Below are 23,751 nucleotides of genomic sequence, written 5' to 3'. Positions count from 1 at the left end.
TGTGGCTCACAGCCAGCTGGGTGTGGTTAGGAGGAGCACAGAGGGACAAGCAGGGGCGAAACCTGCTTTGCACAGAATTCAGCATAGTCACATCAGAAACAATTGATTACTTAATAAATACATATTGGAAATAATAAGCTGAAATGGGGTGGGGGAGCGTCTCTGGAATTGAGCAGCTTGCAATGCAAGCAGTGCAAATTCCATTTCTCCTCTTGATTAGCTGTGTAACCTTAGGCTGGTTGCCTAACCTCTCTCAACTTCAGTTCCTGTCATCATAAACCAAGGATGGCAACATCAGTGCAGAATTCTTGGAAGGATTACATGTGCTAAAGCTCTTAGCACAGTGCCACAGACAGAGCAATTAACAGCAGTAGCATTAAAAAAATGTGTGATCTGTAAAGCTTGATTTACAGCTGCAGTTACTGCTAATTCAGAAGATGTGTCATGAAGGACTACTCAGGGCCAACAAGACCCTTGCCCTTGGCACACACATGTTTAACAGGGTAGGCTATAGCTTAGGGATACAGGTGGAGTCACGAAGCAGCTTCTCTGAACACCTTTCCTAGCACATCAGAGGCCTGCTTTTTTCTGTTTGCCTGCCCAGTGCAAATTGTTGGGTATTTATTAACTATATTAAATGGTTCATAAGTATGTAGTATTTCAGTAAATTATAAAACATTTTCATACACATAATCATACTTTGTCCTTAAAACACAGCTTGATATATACAGGATGGGAATTGTTATTCTCAGGTATAAAGCAAGTGAGGTTCTAAGAGACTGTGACTTACTTGCCCAGTACCACACACAGCTAGGTTGTCTGACCTAGTTTTGCACTTATTGACTGCTAAGCCTATGATTAGGAGTTAGATGAGAGAAAAAGTAGAGTGTGAACACTGATATATCTTTCACTTTTTCCCTTCACGGTTGGGTATGCAGGTCACCCAGAAAAATCTAGAAATAAATTCCTGAAACTTCTTTTTATGGCCCATCTAGAAATGCTGCAAAATACAAAACAATAAAAAAGTCTAGTGATATCATGTGTCTCAGCTCAAAGAAGAATAAATTCAGATACATGGGTGTCTCCTTGGAAAACAGCTTCTAAGTCAGACGAGGTGTGGCAACAAGACTGAAGTCTGACAGAAAAAGTTTCCAAACAAATTCTATTTCCTTCAGCAGCTTTTTACATGAAGCCATATTCACTGAGCTGCAACTGTTGTTTAAGGATTTTTCTCATATGGGATTTTTAATATTTTATTTTTTTTTATCATGGACCTTTTAAAAGAGTCTTTATTTCCTATTTGGTAAAAATGTTTTGAAGAACTCTTCAGAGAATCACATGCATCATAGCTAATGTGAAAATTAATTATTTTTTTAATGGTATCAATTAGTGTAAAAGCTTTCATAGTAAATATACCAAGCTCTCCTCAAAAGGCACACAGTCTCTAAAGCCAATAAAAGCCTAATTTACTTTTATGGTTTTTAGATGAGTGCTTTAAAATTCATCCTTTTAATTTTGCAGACATAAAAGTGATTCTGAGGGTGCTCCTGAATTTTATATATAATGCAAAAGCTTGTGTGCTGATTAATATCCATCCCATGTTATATATCCACCAAGGTTCCTCAAACAATTTGAAATATCATTCACAAACGTCAACCTATCGTGATTGTGGTTTCTCTTTACCTCCTAATGCCTGTAACGTACTGCAGGTGGTCCTCTGCAGGCTGAGGACCCAGTGAGGCAGCAGAAATGCAGCACTTTACGAGGCTGCTACTCCACACCGGCCAGGATGACATTCTGGAAGGACTGAAGGACAGGCACTGCACCCTGGCCAGACCGTGCAGTGGTCACCCCAGGCACAGAGCTGACTGCGCTGAGAGGGGCTGAGCCAAGAGCCTCTGCTGAGCCCTCTCTGATCAGGAGACTAGTGATGCTGATTCAGAAAGGTATGACACGAAGGCTAACTCTGCTACACCGGCACTCAGGGACAGACCTGCAGACAGAAGGAGCAGCGTCCAGCAGAGACGTGTAAGGGCACACTGACTTCCCACTCCTCCCCATGTTTCTGAGACAGGCGGGGACCCAGGACCTTTTGCTGCAATGCTTGTACCTGGACAAAGCTCTCCTTGAGCAACAAAATGCAAAGAAACTATATGGGACTAAAAATAACTGATGTTTGGGCAGTTGGGGCAAATTATGGACAAAAAGATACCAATAGACGAAAAAAACCCAACCGCTACTTCTAAAGAGCCAGGAGCGAAGCAGGAGAACTGAGTCTGCACCGGACACCACCAGCTGCTGCTGCTGCTGCTAAGTCGCTTCAGTCGTGTCCGACTCTGTGCAACCCCATAGATGGCAGCCCACCAGGCTCCCCCATCCCTGGGATTCTCCAGGCAAGAACACTGGAGTGGGTTGCCATTGCCTTCTCCAATGCATGAAAGTGAAAAGTGAAAGGGAAGTCGCTCAGTCATGTCCGAGCCTTAGTGACCCCATGGACTGCAGCCCACCAGGCTCCTCCGTGCATGGGATTCTCCAGGCAAGAGTACTGGAGTGGGGTGCCATTGCCTTCTCCGGGACACCACCAGAGAGGTGGGCAAAACGCCTAAGCCATCCCTCCATCCCTCCAGGGGTCCATCCCTACGACCCCTGGACATACCCCTACCCCCACCCCATATAAAGGAACCAGCTCCCCACCCCAACACCCAGGGAGTTCGAGCAAGGGACCCTGTTATTTGTTCTTGCTCCCTCTGCTGCAACAGGGGCCCCAAAAAACCTTTGTCTGAATTTCTTGCCTGGCCTCTAGTCAATTTCTACTTATTAGGGGAGGCCAGGAACCCTGGGTGGTATCACTTCCAGGTATAGGAGCTGGACTAATACTCCTCTCTCCCCAGCCTTCTTTTAGAAGAGGAATGAGTTAACCTGACCGATGGTTGGCAGCGAGAAAGTGGGCACGCTCTGTCCAGCCCTTGTCTCTCAGGTAGCCAGTTCTCTGGCCAGGTGTTCTTGCCTTGTCACTGCCCTGGGGCACAAAACCTGATTCTGGCAAACGGCTTGAGTCTCTGACTAACCTCAGTTTCATTCTGGGGGTAGTTTTAGCAAGGTCAGCATGTCTAAGACCACATTCACAAACTGACTTTTCAGTTACAATGATATTTTTATCTCCTAAATCTGACTCTGTAAGTTCATCTCTCCATGGGTTGAAAACTCAATTGAGGGACCAGAATATTAATCCCTTAATACAGCCAGAGACACATTTTAACACAGAATTTGATTTTGAAATTAGCATTTTACTTTCTAAAATATGGGTACTTTATCTGCATATCTATTGTTCTTAGAGGTAAAGCCTGGCACCTTACATAAATTCTTGACACTCATTATTACCTGCCGATGATATAATAATTTCCAGTATGTTGACATGTTTTAATAAGTCCATAAAATCATGACAGGTCCAGAGGGAGAAATGCAGTATTTCAGCATGACACAAATGCTTACATCACTCTGAAACAACTCCATTTGGAATTACCTGAGGCTGTGGATGCACGGACAACAAAGACAAACAAGCGTCATTTATCTGTAAAACATGAAAATTCCAGTTACATCCTGGAAACAGACAGGCGATCACAAAAAACAGAAAACAGATTTTATAAAGTCAGGTTACTTGTAAAACATTAATGAAGGTTCCATGACTGTTCAGGACTCTGGATTTGGGAAGGAGGAGGCTTTTAAACTATCTAAGGAAGTCCTGGAATTGGAATTTCCCCAAGATCTGACCCCAGGCACAGGGGTATACATCCCCATTTCTAGTTGTAGGGATCATCAGAGATAAGAGATGCTTCAAACATTGAAGGGAAAAACTTTTAGTGTTATTCAGCCTGAGAAATGTGTGTGGTGACTAAAGAATGGCCTCAAAATTAAGGAGCATCCTGTTACGTGGTTCTTTACTACATATAAATCTAATCACATCATCTAAACTAACAGGAAAATAGCATACATGCTAAGCAATAAAGAGTATACAGTAAAAACTTTTTCTTACACAACATGAGCCATCTTCTAGTTCTCTATCAAGAAGCCAGCATTAGAAAATGGTTCTATTTTACAATGAAGGTTTATTGACTATGCTTGACAATTAGCTATCCTCAGCTTTTATCCTTAAAAGAAACTTCAAAAGATTTTAAACTATAGTATAAGAGATTTATATTAATCATTAAAAACTGTGCTGAGAAGTTAAGCACTATGTTGGGGGTCTAGAGTAATTAATGGCATTTATGACTTTAGTGGCCTTTTAAAATGGGACTGGAAAAAATGGGACTGATTCTTGTCTGTCTGGGATGATTTAGGTTGAGTCCTATTTATGACATAACATCTCAGGGGTCTCCTTTTAATTCTAGAATTCCTTGTTGAATTTAATTTCTCACACTAAACTAAAGGGAGGATAATTATATCCTTCAATCATAATTTCTTAAGCTCCTTATTGTTTCCAACAAACATGAAGTAAACTAAAACATGAACTAAAATATCTGATTCTCTAACCTAGAGAATAACGAAAGTATATGTGGTAACATATAGTATTACAGAAAAACAAATGTTTGTGTCTCCTTTTTACGTCACAAAACTTGTATTGGGAGAATTGCTTTATTCTATTTGTCCCTTGTGTCCATCACCTGCTCCCTCTTCTAAAGATTCTTTTCAGAATCTCTCTTTCTCTCTCTCTCTCACACACACACACATACACACACACACACACACACACAGTAAACTTCTTGAGGTCAGGGGCTATTTAATGTGCTCAAATACGTGATCAATAAATACTCTCTAATTAAATTGTATTGAGCTTTTAGGACATAAAAAAGAAGTCAACTGAGAGAGGAAAACCAAAAGATACCCTTTTAAGCTTTGAATTGTGACCAATGCTTAGTGTATCATCCCCAAACGTGATTAAGTTTGCCTTAGTAGGGTAGGAGGAAGTGGTCCCTCCCAAAATAGTGATGTTTAGGTATCTGAAGATGTTATTTGCTCAAGAGTAAGCTGTCCACCCCCAGTCCAGGCTGCCCATCTGTGTGAAGTAGTCAAGTCCAAAGACTCTTGAAACTCAGGGTTCACTAATCAAAGCATCAATATTGTTTGAATAAAAACATCAGAATAAGAAAAAACTCCAGTTAATCAAATTAGTAGATAATTGCAAAGCTTTTCAGTCTCTGTACTCCTTTCTTTAAAAGGCAGAGCTGTACCGTCTGCCATCTTTCCCTTTGGGTAAGCACTTGTTCCTTTTGTTCAGTTTATGGCCCTGGTGGTTTTAAGTACCACTAATTGCTTTTGAGAACTCTGTGGAGTCCATTGATGAATCCCTTCGAAAATGGTTAGGTCTCTGTTTTTGGTTTGAAAAGTACCTGTTTCTAGTGTCTGAATAGCTTTGTAATTTTGAAAACCTCTGGTAGAAAGCTTAGCTATATGTTCTAAACATTTTACTTTTTAAAATATTTTTTATAAAAGAATTTATAGTGGTTTTAAACTCCATTTGATTATCATCTAAAAGTTTTTTCAAAGATTTTTCACAGAAATATAATTTCAAGCTAAAATACATGTTTCTATATTCTACATTAATATCCATTATCTAATTTGTCATCTTATTAATATATTTCTGCTGCTGCTGCTGCTAAGTCGTTTTAGTCATGTCCGACTCTGTGCAACCCCATAGACGGCAGCCCACCAGGTTCCACCATCGCTAGGATTCTCCAGGCAAGAACACTGGAGTGGGTTGCCATTGCCTTCTCCAATGCATGAAAGTGAAAAGTGAAAGGGAAGTCGCTCAGTCATGTCCGACTCTTAGCGACCCCATGGACTGTAGCCTACCAGGCTCCTCCATCCATGGGATTTTCCAGGCAAGAGTACTGGAGTGGGGTGCCATTGCCTTCTCCGTCCCGAAGCACAGAGTGCCTCATTTCTGCTCTCCACCCTGAACTTTTTAAGGAAGTGTTGAAGGTCAGCAGCTATAGCTGCACGAAATTTAATCGTTATAGAGGTAGATGGCAAGCACCCACAGCAAGTACCAATTTGTGGTTGACAGGCATGTTGCTTATCTCAGTGTTGGTGCAGGTAAAATATTTGATTAAGTTCACATTTTATTTAGGATTAACAAAACTCTTAAGAAAGGAGAAGAGAAATTCCTTAACTAGGTGAACACTATATAACAGAATTCTAGAGGAAATTTATACTTTATGGAGATCCTTTAGCTACATTTACTGTATGTAAACATAGTATTGGAGGACTCTGGCCATTGATTGGAAGAGGGCTTCCCTGAGGGTTCAGATGGTAAAGAATTTGCCTGCAATGCAGGAGACCTGGGTTTGATCGCTGGGTTGGGAAGATCCCCTGAAGAAGGAAATGGCAACCCACTCCAGTATTCTTGCCTGGAGAATTCCATGGACAGAGGAGGTTGGTGGGCTACAGTCCATAGGGTCACAAAGAGTCAGACACAACTGAGCGACCGACACTTTCACTTTACAAGGAAAGAAGAAATTGTTTCTTCAATACTTAGTGTATTAATGTTGCATCTTTTGGACATAAGGTATTGTTTCTAGGAATTTATCCATTTCATCTACGTTTTCAAAATTATCACCATATAGCTGTCCATAATACTTGGGGGGGCGGGTAACAGCTTATTGAGACACAATTTACATTTCATACAACTCATCCATTTAAAGTGTACAGTTCAATGGTTTTTAGTGTTATTTATAGAGTTGCACAAACTTCACCAGTCAATCGCCTATAACACTTATTTAAAATATTTATAAAATCTCTATTTTTGTTGATGATCTACTCTTTTTCAGTCTTTGTCCTTTTTTATCCTTCTCTTTCCCTCTGCCTTTTTAAAATCAGCACTGCAAGTGCTTATTAACATTCTGAAACAATAAATATATGGTTTTGTTAATATTGTTGTTCTCCTTCTCCTCTCTCTTTTAAAAATCTATTTCTGCCCTTATTTTTATTATTTACTTCATTCCTGTTTATTTGAAATTTCCCTGTTGTTCTTTCCCCTCATTTTTTAGCTGAATGCTGAGGATATTTGTTTTTAAATTTTCTTCTGTCCTGAAAAATATATATGAAGTTTCTTTCTAGCTACTGTTTTAGCTGTAGCATACAAACTTTGACCTATAATATTTTTATATCATTCTTTTCAACATAGAGCTATTCACCAATGCCATATATTTTCCAAGCAAATGGGATATTTAAGTTATACCTTTGCTGATAGTTCCTAACTTTATTGCATTATAATTGGAAAACATTTTAAATGGACCCTTTCTAACTTATGGAAACCTTCTTGTCTTCTAAGACATAGTCTACATTTTTAAATGCCTCAGTTATATTCAAAAAGAATGTGCATACTATTTAGTACATGATTTTTAAAATATTTCTAATAGCTCAAATTTATGAATTGTATTGTTAGGTCTTTGACATATCTACTTGTGTGCTATTTGCTTTAACTATCAGTTTTGAGAGAGGTATATTAAAATCTCCAACTACAAATGTTCATTTATCTATTTTTCCCTGAATTTCTATCAATTCTTAAATAAGTTCGGAGATTCTTCTGTTAATACAGGCTTCCCTGATAGCTCAGTTGGTAAAGAATCTATCTGCAATGCAGGAGACCTGATTCGATTCCTGGGTTGGGAAGATCCACTGGAGAAGGGGTGGGCTACTCACTCCAGTATTCTTTGACTTCCCTTGTGGCTCAGCTGGTAAAGAATCCACCTGCAATGCAGGAGACCTGGGTTTGATCCCTGGGTTGAGAAGAGCCCCTGGTGAAGGGAAAGGCTACCCACTCCAGTATTTTGACCTGGAGAATTCCATGGACTGTATAGTCCATGGGGTCGCTTTCATTTTCACTTCTGTTAATACATATTAATGATGGCTGTATCTTTTTGCTCTGTTGCTCTTTTATCAACATATGTTTATGTTAAAATGGTTCATGTACTTGAATTCTACTTTATCAGATGTTAAGACTGCTACTCCAATTTTTGTGCAGTTCATATTTACTTGCTCTGTCATTTTCCATTCTCAACCACTTTTTGTTTTCTGCTTCAAGTGTGACTTTTACATAGACAGTGTTGCTGAATCTGTTTTTAACATCTGGTCTGATAATCTCTTTTAAGTGGTATATTTTAGCACATTCATATTTATTCTCATTATTCTATTATTAGGATTTATTTCTGCCATCTTCACCATTTACAGTATTTTTGGTTTCTTTTCATCTTTCCTTCTTTCATTTAATAAAAAAAATTATGAATTCAGAATGTTGCTAAAATCGCAAAGCTCAATTACATTATTTCACTTTACCGTGATAATTTTAAAAAGAGTAAATTTCCACTAATTTGTGTAATGATAATTCTTTACCTCATTCCACAACTGTAATTCTTGTTCAGGCTGTAATCCTTGAGGTAATACTGGAGCACCTAAAAATAAAGTTATACTCACAAATTAATGTTATAATATTTCTCCTAAAACCAAACATTATATATAATTCATTTTTGGATGATGTTTCTCATTTTTCACTGTATATCATTATCCTCCTAGTTCATTAGGTATCTCTGGATTTAACTCAGTATAAGGATTCCCTGGTGGTTCAGTTGGTAAAGATCCCCTTGCAATGCAGGAGATTGGGGTTCGATCCCTGGGTGGGGAAGATCTGCTGGAGAAGGAAATGGCAACCCACCCCAGTATTCTTGCTTGGGAAATCCCATGGACAGAGGAGCCTGGAGGGCTACAGTCCATGGGGTCCCAAAAGAGTTGGACACGACTTAGAGACTAAACCACCAGCAACCAAGGAGACATAATTATTAAACAAACTTTAATAGCATTACAAAGACGTTACTCTCAAGAGTGAAAGACTTATATGTCCACACAAAAACTTGTACATGAACATGCATAGTGGCATTATTCATAATAGCCCTGAAGTGGAAACACTACAAATACCCATCACCTGGTGAATTAACAAAATGTAGTACATCCATACAATGGAAAATTGTGGTCCATAAGAAGGAATGAACTATTGACATAGGCTGCAAACAGAGATGAATCTCAAACAGATTGTGCTAAATCAAATAAGCAAATGCATAAGATTATATTCATACATATAAATGTATGGATCCATTACTATGGAACGTCCAGAGAAGGTAAATCTATCGTGCTAGATTACTGGCTGCTTAGGGCTGAGGATGGGAATGGGGACTGACTGCAAACGGACATGAGATATTTGGGGGATGATGGCAAACATCATCATGTTGTTGTGATAGCCGCACCACTCTTTCTTTTCTTTCTCTCTCTCTTCTTTTTGGTAGAGGTGAATCAATACTTCATTTGTTAAGGAGAAGTAAAACTATTAAAAGTTTTGTAAAACAGAGCATAAAAAAGTAAGAAATCCATTCTACTTAATTCAGAATGCGTGAAGAGTCACTTATGCCACAATGTATAATAATGCAGGAACAAAAATTTATTACAGACACATATTTTTTTTAGTTTGGGTTTAGTGCTGGCCCTTGTTTGACCTAAATATTATAAAGAATGATACTCAACCAATTGAAATAACATTTTTCAAGTAAGACAATGCCTCCAGGGTATTCCTAATGTGATCATGAAAGAGAACTTAGATGATGAAGTATCACATAAAATCCATGTAAATGCATGAATACAATGTTATAGCACAACTTTATGTAACTTTATGTTTATTTGTATGTAAATCACTAGTACTTCTTATAACTAGTGGGGCTTCCCTGGTAGCTCAGATGATAATCTGCCTGCAATGCAGGAGATCAGGGTTCAATCCCTGGGTCAGGAACGTCCCTCGGAAAAGGGAATGGCTACCCTCTCCAGTATTCTTGCCTGGAGAATCCCATGGACAGAGGAGCCTGGTGGGCTACAGTCCATGGGGTCGCAAAGAGTCGGACACAAGTGAGTGACTAACACTTTATTATAACTGAAAGTTTGTACCTTTTGACCACCTTCACGAAAACTTACTTATACCATAAATCACAAATTAATTTAAATTAAAAGACAAACAAAAACTCTCAAAATGTATGAAACATATTTAATAAAAGGTGATGGCAGAGATCCCTATAGGATAGAACTCTTTTGAATCAATAGACAAAAAGGAAACATGGATAGGCAAATGAGTGCCCAGCTCTTTAAGTCCACTTAAAAACCACTGAGCTACATCATTAAACAGATCAATTTTGTGGTACATAAACTGTATCTCAGAAAAGGTCTTTTAAGAAAAAGAATTAAGGAGACACTGGTGGCTCAGAGGTTAAAAAAAGAATTAATTGTTAAGGCCTTAATTATTGTTGAAATCAAATGTTAACTAGCTTATATCCTCTAAAGTGATATTTTCTTCACAGGTTTAATTTGCAAATTCATGCTGTATAAATTATAAATATTAAATGTAATTATTTTTATTATATATATATATATATATATATACATTTATTCTTACTAAAGTTAAGAAAATACCCTTTTATGAAAATGAAAGTGTTAGTCTCTCAGTCATGCCCGACTCTTTGCAACCCCATGGACCATATCCCACCAGGCTCCTCTGTCCATGGAATTCTCCAGGCAAGAATTCTGGAGTGGGCTGTCGTTCCCTTCTCCAGGGGATCCTCCCGCTCCAGGGACGGAACCTGGGTCTCATGCATTGCAGGTGGATTCTTTACCACTGGAGCCCCCAGGAAATCCACAGACGCTGTGTTGAGCATTAAAACGTGTCATGTCCTTAAACCTTGAAACCAACCTTTAAAGGTAGCTATTCTCCTTATTCCCATTTTAAGATGAGGCAACTGAAGCAAGGAAAGATTAAACAATTTGTCTCAGGTCACGAAAACACATACATAGCAGAAGCAGATTTCAAATCAGGTCTGTGTGCAGGCTCGGTCATGTCTGACTTGTGACCTGATGGACTGTAGCCCGCCAGGCTCCTCTGCACATGGGATTTCTCAGGCAAGAATACTGGAGTGAGTTGCCATGTCCTCCTCTAGAGGATCTTTCCAACCCAGGGATCCAACCTGGGTCTCCTGTGGCTCCTGCATTGGCAGGCAGATTCTTTACCACTTCAGCAACCTGGGAAGCCCTCAAACCAGGTATGACCGATTCCAAATCCTAACATGTTTTTCCCCGTAATTCTACCACTTTTCAGTCAAGTGTTGCTTCGAGTTCACTCAAATTTATACTGTTATTGAAGCTAAGTTCCAATAAAAGTAACAGTATTTAACTACATTTTCTGTACTCAGCATTAGAAGTAACTTACATGGATCATGTAGTCCATAGTCGAGAGTTCATTTATTTGAATCCCCTTTCATGGGACAGCTATTCTAGGTGCACAAACAATCTTACACACTTCTCAATTATATATTTCTTATCCTAGCCCAAAGGTATATCTCAAAGTCACTATTGTCTGGTGACTGTTACTCTAAGTTCATTCTGTTTTCAGAAACGGATAAAGCTGTGCTTCTCAAATTTTTATACAAAACATCTGGTGATCTGAATAAATGAGATTCTGATTCAGAGATTTGGGTACAGGCCCAAGAGTCTGCATTTCTAGCAAGCTTCCTGGTGATAAACTGATGCGGCTGGTCCATGGATAACAGTGAACAGCCAGAGGCAGCGAGCACTGCATTGCAGAAAGAAACAGAGGATGCCTCTTTTTTGACAGAACTAGGCAGCTCAAAGAAACATTTTAGGTTTAAGCTTTTTAACAAGTCTGAATAATTCCAGAAGAGGGATATAAATATTCTCATGAAAAAAATCTAACAGGCCATCAGACCATTCCTTACAGCTTGAATGCATTACTCACCTATTGTTACCCAGCGTACACAGCTTTGAAAAACAGAAAGGTAAAAGAAAGGAGGATAAAGGGAGAGAGCAGTATTTGATTGAAGAGAACCAGAGTCAAGTATGATGCAAGGAAATACACAAGGAATTTCACTTGCTGGATGCAGTCTTCACCTGCCTGTACTTTTGATTTCTCCATTCATCGTACCAGGGTTAATCTCTGTTTGACAGGGCATTTCTGTTTAGTGAACACAATTTCATATTCTTTCTTCTCTTGACTATCCTCCACCCTCCAGGAAAAGCGGAAGCACCCCCTCCCTACAGCCTTACCAAGACTTTTGAGACTTTGTCTCCTTCCATTTCCCCAAGCTGGGGTCGGCCACACCAAAACTGCCACTGTCTAACTTAGTCCCAAGCATTTATATAATAAAAAAGGGATACTTTGTGGCTCTTACACAGAACACAGAAACACAGTCGCAGGGTAGAAAGGTTAGAAAAACCAGAATTTTTAAATGTTTACCTATAATTTGTAGAAAAGCTTTAATATCCTATGACTAAATCCAAATGTAAGAGGAAAAATTTTCCCTTTTGTCTATTTGTTAACTAAAGTTGATGTGTTTTTCCTCTCGACATACCCAGGATGTGGGCTTTACATTATCAAATAGCAGTGCTAGATACTTTCCCAAATACTGTCAGGACAGTGCCACTCTCTTCTATATCCTAAAAACGGCATTGGATTTCTTTTGTTTTTGCTTTTAATTTTTATTAAAAGTAGGGCTTTTATTAAGAGTAGAGCTTCCCAGGTGGCACAGTGGTAAAGAATCTGCCTGCCATGATGGGTTTGATCCCTGGGTCCAGAAGATCCCCTGGAGTAGGAAATGGCAACCCACTCCAGTTTTCTTGCCTGCAAAATTCCATAGACAGGAGCCTGGTGGGCTACGGTCCATGGGGTCACCAAAAGTTGGACACGACTAAGTGCACACACACACACACACACACACAGTTGGTTTACAATGTTGTGTTAACAACTGCACTATTTTTGATCAGTTTCAAGATATTTATACTTAACACTATCTCATAAAGGGAAACCTTTAGTTTTATACTGAACAATATAACTAATGCAAATAATATGGATCAACAGCTTGTGCATCTGTAAATACACCATGTGTAAGAGAAAGAAAAGCAGATCCTGCTATTCTAAAAACAGTGTCCATTTCCTTTTCTCATTGCTAGTACTTAGCTAGTGTAGGATTTGGAAATCAGAAATCATTACTGCTGACTGAATTTCAAGAACTATTTCATGAGTGGGAAAAGACACTTCTTTTTTTTTTTTTTTTTTAACAAGCAAGGAACACTTTATTGTACGCATGTTCTCAAAAAAACACAAAAACAGAACCCACAAACAGGAGCAAAGAACAAAGGTTTCTAGCTCTCTGGGACACGCAGGGCACCCTATTTTATAGAAACGTAGCTAGTAGTACAAGACAAAATGTACTAATCAACATTGCCCTTTGCCTCCCTAGTCAAAAAAGTCTAGAGAGAAAAACACTTTAAATTGAAGACACTTCTTAATTTAGTCTTGGGCACTTGATCACTTCTTGTCAGAGGCCGTGTCAAGTGACAGTTTGTCACAGATATCCAAAGGTACCTCTCTTTCAGGAAATTTCTGTCTTCATTTTAATGTTCTTTGAACGGTAAACTGTTTCCAGCCACCGACTCTGTGACTGGCCCTTTACCTTTTTATTGCCATTGCAGCTCTGCTAACTCATTTTTGCCGAGGACGCTGCACTTATTGACATGATTTTTTTCCTCTGGCTTTGTGGCATTTGCTTTGTTGTTTTTTGATACATCCACTTGCACCTTGCATAATGATTAATCTTGGTGGATTATCTCTCAGTTTGGCTTCTTTATGTCAAGCTTCCCCTCCAGTGCTACCGTCAGAGCTCCGGAATATAGCAGATCACCAGCGCAGATCAGATGAGGGTAAATTCACCCTCTTTCCTTCTCATCACATTTTTAGAGAGATAAAAGTTTTTTAGTATTAACAGCAGGTCTGATGGGGAAAGAAGACACAAAAAGGTAGTCTAGGGGGATTTCTGTGTAGGGAAAGAGGTATCTCATCCCTTAACTTGAGAAACAGTGGAGATATTTACGAGAGGATTGGTCAACCAGCAGATACCCTCTTTTGGAAATAACACCCAAGACTTGCTGTTTTTAGAAAATGGCTGCTGCTTTCTATAGTTTCTGCCCAATCACCAGGAGCCTGAAAATTCCCCTGTATCCCCTTGCTAAAAGAAGTTCTCTCTCACTGATGCAAAATTCACTGCAAGCATATAGTACTTAACATGCATGGAAAGTAAATTTGCTTCACAGAGAAAAAAAAATTAAACTATGATTATCTGCTTTCTGAATAAGGTAGATAAAAGTGACCATCCTAATTTTACCAATAACAAATTTAAAATGGAAAAAGATTAACGTGACTTTGCAAAAGGCATGCTGTATCACTGCTGAACATGTGATGGAGAAGGTTTAGGTCTCCTAGCTTCTACTGCTTACATTTCACAACCAAATTACCCTGCTTTTCAAGCCAAGGAGTCCCCACCTCTCTGAATCTCAAATGCCCCAAGGAAAGGGGGAAAACAATAAGAGGTCAGCAATAACAATAGCTCCATTAGGAAAAGAATGATGTGTCAGTTCCCCCACCTCTAATAGGGGGCTGGGCTACAGGTTAAGGAAGGTTCCCACACTAATGGTTTCAAGTCCTAACATTATGGACAATGATGAAACAGCCCTCCCTTACACTACCGAGAGGGGAGCAGAGGGAAAATAAGGGGACCCGTTGCAGATCTAGAAGAGTCAAGATCTTAGTAGGGCTACCACTGGCCCAGGAGGGCCCTGGCTCAAAGCTGCGAGATGAGGGATGGTCCCCTCAGGCTACTTGGAAAGGTAACCTTAAGGCAGCAGGGAAGTGATCTTTCCACTGGAACAGGTTGTATCTACTCTACTCCAAGCCCCAAGCTTCGGACACCCCTTCCAGACCTTGCTTTTGCTTTCCCCCCATGTTTCCTCTAAGCCACGGCTTCGCTGGTGGTTCAGATGGTAAAGAATTCTGCCTGCCAGTGCAGGAGACCCAGGTTCAATCCCTGGATCGGGAAGATCCCCAGGAGGAGGAAATGGCAACCCACTCCAATATTCTTGCCTAGAGAATCCCATGGACAGAGGAGCCTAGCGGGCTACGGTCCACGGGGTCTCAAAGAGTCGGACACGACCGAACAACGAACACTTTCACTTCCTCTAAGCGAGGCACAGAAGTCCTTGTTACTATCAAATCGTAGCTGCCTTCAGTGGCTTTAGCTGCAGCAGTGACAGAAAGGCGGGCTTGCACACTTGCTTCTCCGACTCTATATTCCTGATCCGGTGCGGAATAACCTACGTGGCCCAGAGCCCACGCTCTCCCTTTTCCATACTGCTGGACAGGGGCCTGTTACTGCTCCGGGTTACCTGAAGAGTCCAGGAGCTCACTCACCAAGAAAGCGGAGCACTTTCCAAGTTGACGTCACACCAGCAGGGGAAATATCACACCCACTCTAGTTTTGCTTCACTGTCAATCCCTCCGGTAATTGCAATCAAAGGAAAAGCATTTTCATTTTCACTATTTTAACTCCCGTTACCCATAAATCATGCGGGCTGGACATCCGAAGTCTGGGAGGACTGCCCGGCTTAGGGGTTTCCACCAGGCCCAGGTCCAGGCTCCAGCCGGGCCACAGACACGTGGCCCAGGATGCCCTGGGGTGGCGACCCGTGCACCGCGGCACGAGAGGGTGGCAAATCCCGCCAGCCAAGAGTAAAGAGAAAAGGAGATAAGAGATCGAGGACTGCAGCGGGGAGGAGAGGCACTGGACGGGACGCGGCGCGGCTGTCCCAGGGGGCGCGGGGTCCTCTTACCTCCGCAGGCGTCCGCGCAACAAGACAGCAGCAGCAGGAGCAGCAGGAGCGGGGACCCGGCGGCCACATGTCCCGCGGGCGGCTCGGGGCGGCGGCTGGCGACTCGCAGCATCCCGGGACCCTGCGCTGCACCCGCCGCGCGCTCCGAGCGGTGCTCCGGCTGAGCTTCCGCGTCCCGGCGCGCTGTCCCCCCGGCTCCGCGGCCAGACCGACCGCCCCACGCGCGGCCAACTTTTAAATCTCGCGGACACGTGAGCTGAGGCGGCTAGGTCCCCGCGCGCGCGTCACCTCCCGCCCCCGGCCTTCCTCGCGTCACTCCCAACCCGCCCCACCCCGCACCCATGCACGAGTTTCTGACTCAGGGTACCACGCATCTTTCACCCTCCTGGCCCTAGGGTCTCTGCAATGGAGGATCAAAACGAAGCATGTCCCCTCCCTTCTTGGGAAGCACTGACGGGGAGCTGGAGGGGAATGCAAACCAGGCGGCCAGAGAGGGTGGTATCCCGGCTTTTAAACTTGGTGGTGGCGATGCTCTGCCAGAGACGACCCCTCTGCACCCTCCCCGGAAAGCCCTCTCTGCCCCACTCGGCTCTGCGGCACCTCTTGTCCAGAGCTCGGGGAGCCACCTCGGCGCACACACCTCTGTTCCGTTCCCCTGCTCGCCCCCAGCCCCTGGTACTCACCCAGGGAGCCTGAGAGCAGTGCTGGCTCATGGTGCATAGTTAGTTGGTGTTAGTCACTCAGTCGTGCCCGACTCTGCGACCTCATGGACTGCAGCCCACCAGTCTCCTCTGTCCATGGAATTTTCCAGACAAGAATACTGGAGTGGGTTGCCATTTCCTTCGCCATGGGATCTTCCCACCCAGGGATCGAAACTGGGCCTCCTGCGCTGCAGGCGGACTGTTTACCGACTGGGCTACCAGGGAAGCCACGGCGGTGGTGCTGGGCTCGGTCGTTCAATCACGGCTCTTTACGACCCCTGGACTGCGGCCCGCCAGGCTCCTCTGTCCATGGGGATTCTGCAGGCAAGAGTACTGGAGTGGGTTGCCGTGCCTCCTCCAGGGGATCTTGCCAACCCAAGGATCAAACCCAGGTCTCACGCATGGCCAGCAGATTCTTTACTCTCTAAGCCACCCGGGATGGTGTTCCCCAAATTCCTATCAGGTCTGAGATCTTTTAGGGAAAAGCAGTTGTCTGTTAAAGACAGTTAAAAAGAAAGGACTGCTGAGGCTTGCCCACACAGACCTTTCTAACAGTTCTGGAAGGCCTCTGACTCACCTGTGGAATTTCAAGCCTTCAGGTAATACCTCCCCTTCTGTGCGTTCCTCCTGCTGTCCCTTCCTAGCAGTTGCATTCTGATTTCCAGAGTGACCTGATTTCTACTATCCTTCTCCACAGTTTCCTTCCTAGGGGGAAATATCCATGAAACAGCCTTCTCCAGCACACCAGCTGATGTGGTTTTAATTTCCTCTTCGAGAAACAAGGAAAAGGGATCTTATTTGACCTCCTTTTGAAAGGAATGCTGAGGGAAGGGTAGAAAAGGAAATACACTAACATTTCCTAAGGGACATCTTTATGTCAGGCACCTTCCCATGCTATGCATTTAATATTCATGGCATCTCGGGGATGTGAAACTACTTTATTATGATTCTCACTTGATGAGCTTAGAGATATTAAACAATCCACCCAAGGATATCAGGCTTCCCTTGTGGCTCAGCTGGTAAAGAATCCACTTGCAATGTGGGAGAGCTGGGTTCAATCCCTAGGTTGGGAAGATCCCCTGGAGAGGGGAAAGGCTACCCACTCCAGTATTCTGGCCTGGAGAATTCCATGGACTGTATAGTCCTTGGGATCACAAAGAGTCAGACATGACTGAGTGACTTAAAAAAAAGAATATATATAAAGATATCAGCATGTGAGGGAGCCACTTATTCTACTCTGTAAAGATACTTCTCCCCTAAATCAGGGATTTGAATGTATCAGACATGCACTGTACAGTCCGCTACAGGCAAGGCATGTCCTTAGGATACATTTACTAATCTTCCTAAAGGAAATTGCAGTTTGATAAAGGACCCCAATCTATACTCAAATAGTTGTATTACAAGGCCACTGGGATAGTGCTCCGTCATAAATACAGAGAGGCAAGAGAGTAACCCTGATAGAGTGAAAAAGTAATGCCTACACTTTAAAGTTCTTTATATCCATGAAAAACACATGAGCAAGGCCAGATTATACAGAGTCTGGTCCAGGTTCAAAGATGGATGAGAATAGATTTAAGATTGCAAGTGCTTTTATTTATTCCGAAAGTAGTGAAAAAGCATTAAGAGAACAGAGGATGTAAATGAAGTAAGGATGTGGGTGGGTGGAGGGGGCTCTAGTTATCTACTGCCTTCCTTGTATCTCCTGGAAGCACACTGAAAGATCGCTAGTCTCAGCCGCCTCTGTGGGTGAGATGTCAATGAAAACAGAGAAGCCTGAAATAGTGGGCTTGATGCTTTTCAATACCTCTAGAGGTCAGGAAAAGAAATGACTCATGTATGACAAGTTTTTTCTGCATGAATCAGGCTGCTCTGGATGTTCTGGTACACAGCCTTTGGTATATGTATGCAAGAGTTTTCTGAGTTATATACCTAGCAATAGTGTTATTAGGTCATAGGTCCAGTTAAACTATGGATTGTTTTCCAATGCGCTGTACCAATTTATACATCAGCCGAGTACAAGATGGTTGGATGGCATCACCGACCCAATGGACATGAGTGTGAGTAAGCTCCGGGAGATGGTGAAGGACAGGGAAGCCTGGCGTGCTGCAGTCCATTTGGTTGCAGAGTCAGACAGGACTGAGCAACCGAACAAGAACAACACCCCACCAGCAGTGCATGAAGCTTCCATTGCTGCACATTCTTGTAAAAACCTTTGCCATTTGGGTGGGGGTGGCATCTCATTGTGGGTTTAATTTGCAATTCCCACTACTAATGAGGTTGAATATCTTTTCACGAAGGTATTGGCCATCATTGTTTTCTCTTCAGTGAAATGTCATTTATCTCTTTTCCATTCTTCCCTTTGGGTTGTTAGTTTTTTCTTAGCCATTATAGAAATGCTTTATGCATCTGGAGCATTTGTTGGTTAATTATGTGGCAACTCTTTCCTCCCTATGTATGACTTTTCCTTTACTCAGTATATATGAGTTATTATTTTCAAAGAAATGGCTTTTTAAAAGTCTTGTAGTCAAATGAACATGCTATTGTGTGACTTGGGTGATAAGAGAAGATAGATGGGGGAATGAGGGGAAATAGACACTTTCCTAAGAGCAAAGGTACGGGGCGGGGGGTGCGGGGCATTCCACAAATGACTAAATGGAAGAAAGCTGATTCCCAAGGTCCCCTTTTGTCCAAATATTCCAAAGAAGCTAGATTCCAGATCTCTACAGTAGAGGCTTAACAATGTTCTTAACATTCTGATCTGTATTTAGATTGAGCTTATACATCAGTATATACCACCAGGTATAACGCAGCATCTACAGCATTCCTCCTAACAAAACCCACTACAATATTGTAAAGTAATTAGCCTCCAACTAATAAAAATAAATGAAAAAAAAAAAAAGCATTCCTCCTCACTCCGTTCAAGACTGAAAGTTTGATTCTTGGTTCCATGCTGATTTCTCTCACCTATTTCTCTCTTGCAAATTGGCAACTGGATTTGCTTTTTGTTTATAATCTATAAGAATGAAGGCTCGATTAAATGACAGGCCTACAAATTACTAAGACTGCTAGCTCATGACTGGGGCATCTAGAGAAGTCATCATGGAGAGCATTAGGGAGGGGAGGATGGCTGAATGTCAAGAGAATGGGAGAGTCAACACAGATGGACACTCAGGCAGGCAGGAGCTGGCAGAGAGATCCAGCTTTAGGAGCTGAGAGAAGGGGCACAATCTGGGAGATTTAGGAGTTCTAGGCAAGATAGCCATGCATTCCTTCAAATATTAATTGAGCACCTTCTAGGCTCCATTTTAGAAGCTTGGGATACAGCGGTAACTAAGTTAAAGTCTTTGCCTTCACGGAGTTACAGGCTTTCAAGGAGAGGCAGATAATAAGCAAGTAAATAAATGAAACAATTTCAGATGTTAGTGAATGCTATAGAGAAATTAAAACAGAGCAATGATATAATAGATGGTGACTGGGAGCTGGGAAAAAGACTCTTGACACAGGACCATCTAGGGTAGCCACAAGAGGGGATGATATGGGAGGCCTGAAAGATAAGAAACCAGTCATGGAACGATCTACGAAAAAAAGAGTTCCAGGAAAAGGGACCGTCACATGCAAAGGCCCTGAGGCAGAAACTGAAAGAAAAGCCAAGCCTGAAATGACCCAGGAGCAGAAGGAAGCCAATGGAACTGGTACAGAACTGTTACAGAGTAAGTGCAGAAATGGGGGGCTGATATCTGAAGTAGACAAGGTAGGGTCCTGATCAGTGAAAGGTTTTGGAGACCATGAGAAGGGGTTCAAATTGTTCTCTAAGTAAAACAGAAAGCCTTTAGAGGATTCTAAGTAGAGGAGTAAGGTGATTTGATTTACATTTGAAGAGCATCATCCTGGCTTTCGTCGAGAACAGGACCCCAGTAGAGGCAGGGAGAACACTGTAGAAATCCACACCAGAGCCAGAAAACTGGATGGAATACTGATGTGTGCTACAACATGAATGAGCCCTGAGAAGATTATGCAAAGTGGAAAAAGACACTGTTCTGAAATAAGACAGTGGAGATGTGAATATACTAAAAATCATTGAATTTATACTTTAAATTTATACTTTAAATGGTATGTTAATTACATCTAAAAAAAATTTTTTTTTAAAAGAAGGAAGAAGTCCAGGTCAGAAATAATGTTGGTGGCAGTCTCTGCAATTTAGCAAAAGAAATATTTGTCTATTTGGGGCATGAAATATCCAAAATTTGCTATTTAATACCTGGATGTTTTTGATAACTATGACACCCCCTCTCAAACTTTGTGCAGCCGTTCACCTAAGACATGTCGGTATCAATGACCAAGCTATAGTCACTAACTATAACTCCTTTCAGGGCAGAAAATACTTCATAAAACCCAGGTGGAGAATGCTGCTCTTTATGGTCACTTTGATATAACTGTTAGCTATGAATAGCATCATTATATAAATAATGGCAAGTGGATACTATTTGTGAAATAATGATGACCTGTTCTCAGTGATTAGCAGGATACCCACTCATTCATTCAGCAAGTATTTATTAAGCCAGTGTCCGCTGTAAGATTTATAGACTAACAAAATATTAAAAATTCTGTATCCTGTTTTAGCTCTTCTAAGACCACCTGCACCTTGTCATGCATCTTCCCAATTTTCTGTTATATATTTCTTATGTGCATGCAGGATGATCTATTTAGAAATACCACCCTGATTCCAAATTTGAAATTTAAAGAAAAGTTTTTGCTTAAGGGTATCTAATCTGAAAAGTAAAGTTCTGCTGAGGTTATAGTAGTTAAAAGCAAACTACTCCAGGGACTTCCCTGGAGGTCCAGTGGTTAGGACTTCGCCTTCTAACACAGGTGGTGCTGATTCCATCCCTGGCTGGGGACCTAAGATCTTGTGTGCCTTGAGGCCAAAACACCAGAACATAAAACATAAGCGATATTATAACAAGTTCAATAAAGACTTTTAAAATGGTCTGTATGAAAAGCAAGCTATTAATACTTCAAGGACTCAGTTCAGCCTATAGTCTCTTAAGTAGAATTCTGGGGAGAAGCCAATTGTGGAGCTACAGAGCTCGGGTTCAAAGGGAGTAGTCATTTGTGGCGACTGCAGGAAAATAGACCAAATGATTGGGGGTCTATTTGCTTCTGAAGATGAGTATCTATTACTTAGTGACAAGGATACTTTTCAGCTTTTTCTACAAACATCCTTGGTATCTGGATGAAACTGCCAGTTTACAACTGCATTTGCCTTTGCTTTGAACAATAATATGTCATAGATTTTATGGTAACTCCAGTAATGCCAACTATTCTTTTTCCCACCTATGTCTTCAAACTAGGTAGTTATCAACCTCTCTGCTTTCAGGAAAATATCCCGATTCAGAGCGACTTTTCAATGAAGAACACGGTATTGAGAAAGCAACCCAGAAGAAACATGCTTCTGAAAGATAACAGAAGAATGATGAACACGAGATACAGAGGACCACAGATCAAATACATCCACATGTCTTAAGACTTCCTGTTGTAGGATTATTACCTTTGCCCTGATAAAGATGTAGCAGCTCATAAAGTTTAAGAAGTACAACATGATCCTTTATAGGGGAGGGAAACTTTTCTTATTCTCTCAAATTACTTGATAAAATTTATTTTAAACAGTTTACAGAAATAATGGGCAGCATTAATAAAAGTCCTTTCACCCAAGGCTGTTTTTCAGGTTCATCCCAGTGTACATAGTGACTGTGATGGAGACTAGTGGTGAATAATAGCTTTGTGTGTCCAAGAGACATTCTTGCTAATGTCTTTGCAAAAGCAGCTAGATTTCATATCTTCTGTCTCCTACATTTAGGAGGATGTGGGTGGAGACACCGTCAGTGAATTTTCTTAGTACAAGACAGAGAAGGTTGACATGCAGCCTGAAAGCAGCACAGATTTTTCTCAGAGAGCCTTTAAAGATAAAGTCCTTTTGAGAAAAGTTATAAGAGAATTTTTTAAAAAGCAAAAAGTCAATAACTTTTTGCAATTACATTGATACCCACAAGGCTAGATTTTCACATGATAGATGTTCCAAGGGGAAAGCCATTAGAGAAAGACAGCACCATTATTGCTAATTTGAAACATGATTAAAAAAAAAAATTCCAGTGGAAGGCAGAATCAGTCTTTGCTCCTTAAATTGCAATTAAAATATTAATACATACTAATGAAAGATCTATTAGGTTTTCTTGACGTGTTTATGAATCACATCATGGCAAAGCTGGCAGCAAAACAAATACTTCCTGACATTTGAAACTGCGTAAAAATGGAACCCTAAATTAAATGACAGCCATAAATACACAAGGATAGCTAAAGTAAAATTTATTATTTCTACACAATAAGTTGTACAACCATTTCTTATCATAGACTGGTTTTTCAGTCTATTTTAAAAGGAATCAAAATAGTACATTTTCTAAAGACATCTGTATTTATGAAAAATACATAATTTCTCTACATAGATAAGTTAAAATTTTTTACTGGATTTCATCAAAGGTAATTGAAAAAAATGAAAAGAAAAATTGATATTATTTGATATTCTGAAAAATGCTAAAATAAAATAATCAAAACAGACCTGGAGTGAGTTTCTGAATATAAAAACAAGTGACATTTCAGTTAGTATCATAAAAGGAGTAGTCACTACTCATTTTCTCTCTAGTGTCTCAAATAATTTTATCTCTGATTTTTTAAGTGGACCATAGAGATAATGAAATTCTCAAAGTTGTATATGGATGTATGTCATGTTGCTCTAAATTAAATACTAGATGATATTATTTTGAGAAATTTAAAATTTCTGAGAAGAATAAAATAAGTCAGTGTTGAGTAGTTTATTCTCCTTGTTCATCTGTGAGGTGATCAAATACCCTTTTCCTCAAAAATATATCACAGGTTCTTTTTTCGATGTTTTCACTCATTAGATATGTAAGCTAATTTCAATCTTGAATTTCAGCCCAAATTTGAGCTTTTAAACAGCTTAAAAGGAAAAGGCAGAAGTAGACAAGATAAGTTTAGAGAAAACTGAAAATTAGGCCAAACAAAATTAGGGCAATCATTACCTTAACCGGTGTGTTCCCAGGCAAATCAACCCTGATATTCTCGTCACAACATCCGTATGTTTAACGGTTTAACTACCAACACTTGATGTGGTATAAATGGTGATATCCCTTATAACAACATCAGAGTAAGAAAGCGATCTTCCTCTGTAGAAGGCATTGCTTAGACCCTTCCTGGGTTGTATTTCCTATTCTGT

At 40.9% G+C, this 23,751-nt stretch overlaps 1 protein-coding gene across 2 annotated transcripts in view; it reads right to left on the bottom strand.

Moving 5' to 3' along the window:
- The window catches only part of NMU (neuromedin U), a 40,118-nt gene that overhangs the window by 15,081 nt on the left and 1,286 nt on the right, over positions 1 to 23,751 (bottom strand). Inside the window, exons 1-3 of one of the 2 annotated variants that reach the window (XM_043905869.1) lie at positions 15,763 to 15,993; positions 8,392 to 8,450; positions 3,524 to 3,571 (exon numbers count right to left, since the gene is read on the bottom strand). In XM_043905869.1, coding sequence (XP_043761804.1) covers positions 3,524 to 3,571; positions 8,392 to 8,450; positions 15,763 to 15,874 — 219 coding nt within the window. In that variant the 5' untranslated portion in view covers positions 15,875 to 15,993. Of the gene's footprint in view, positions 1 to 3,523; positions 3,572 to 8,391; positions 8,451 to 15,762; positions 15,994 to 23,751 lie in introns of those variants that run through there. The other variant, XM_043905870.1, reaches the window with a different exon arrangement.

The sequence above is a fragment of the Cervus elaphus genome, chromosome 6 (genome assembly GCF_910594005.1).
Source record: "Cervus elaphus chromosome 6, mCerEla1.1, whole genome shotgun sequence".
Classification (NCBI taxonomy): domain Eukaryota; kingdom Metazoa; phylum Chordata; class Mammalia; order Artiodactyla; family Cervidae; genus Cervus; species Cervus elaphus.
This window is presented reverse-complemented; position numbering and strand designations above follow the sequence as displayed.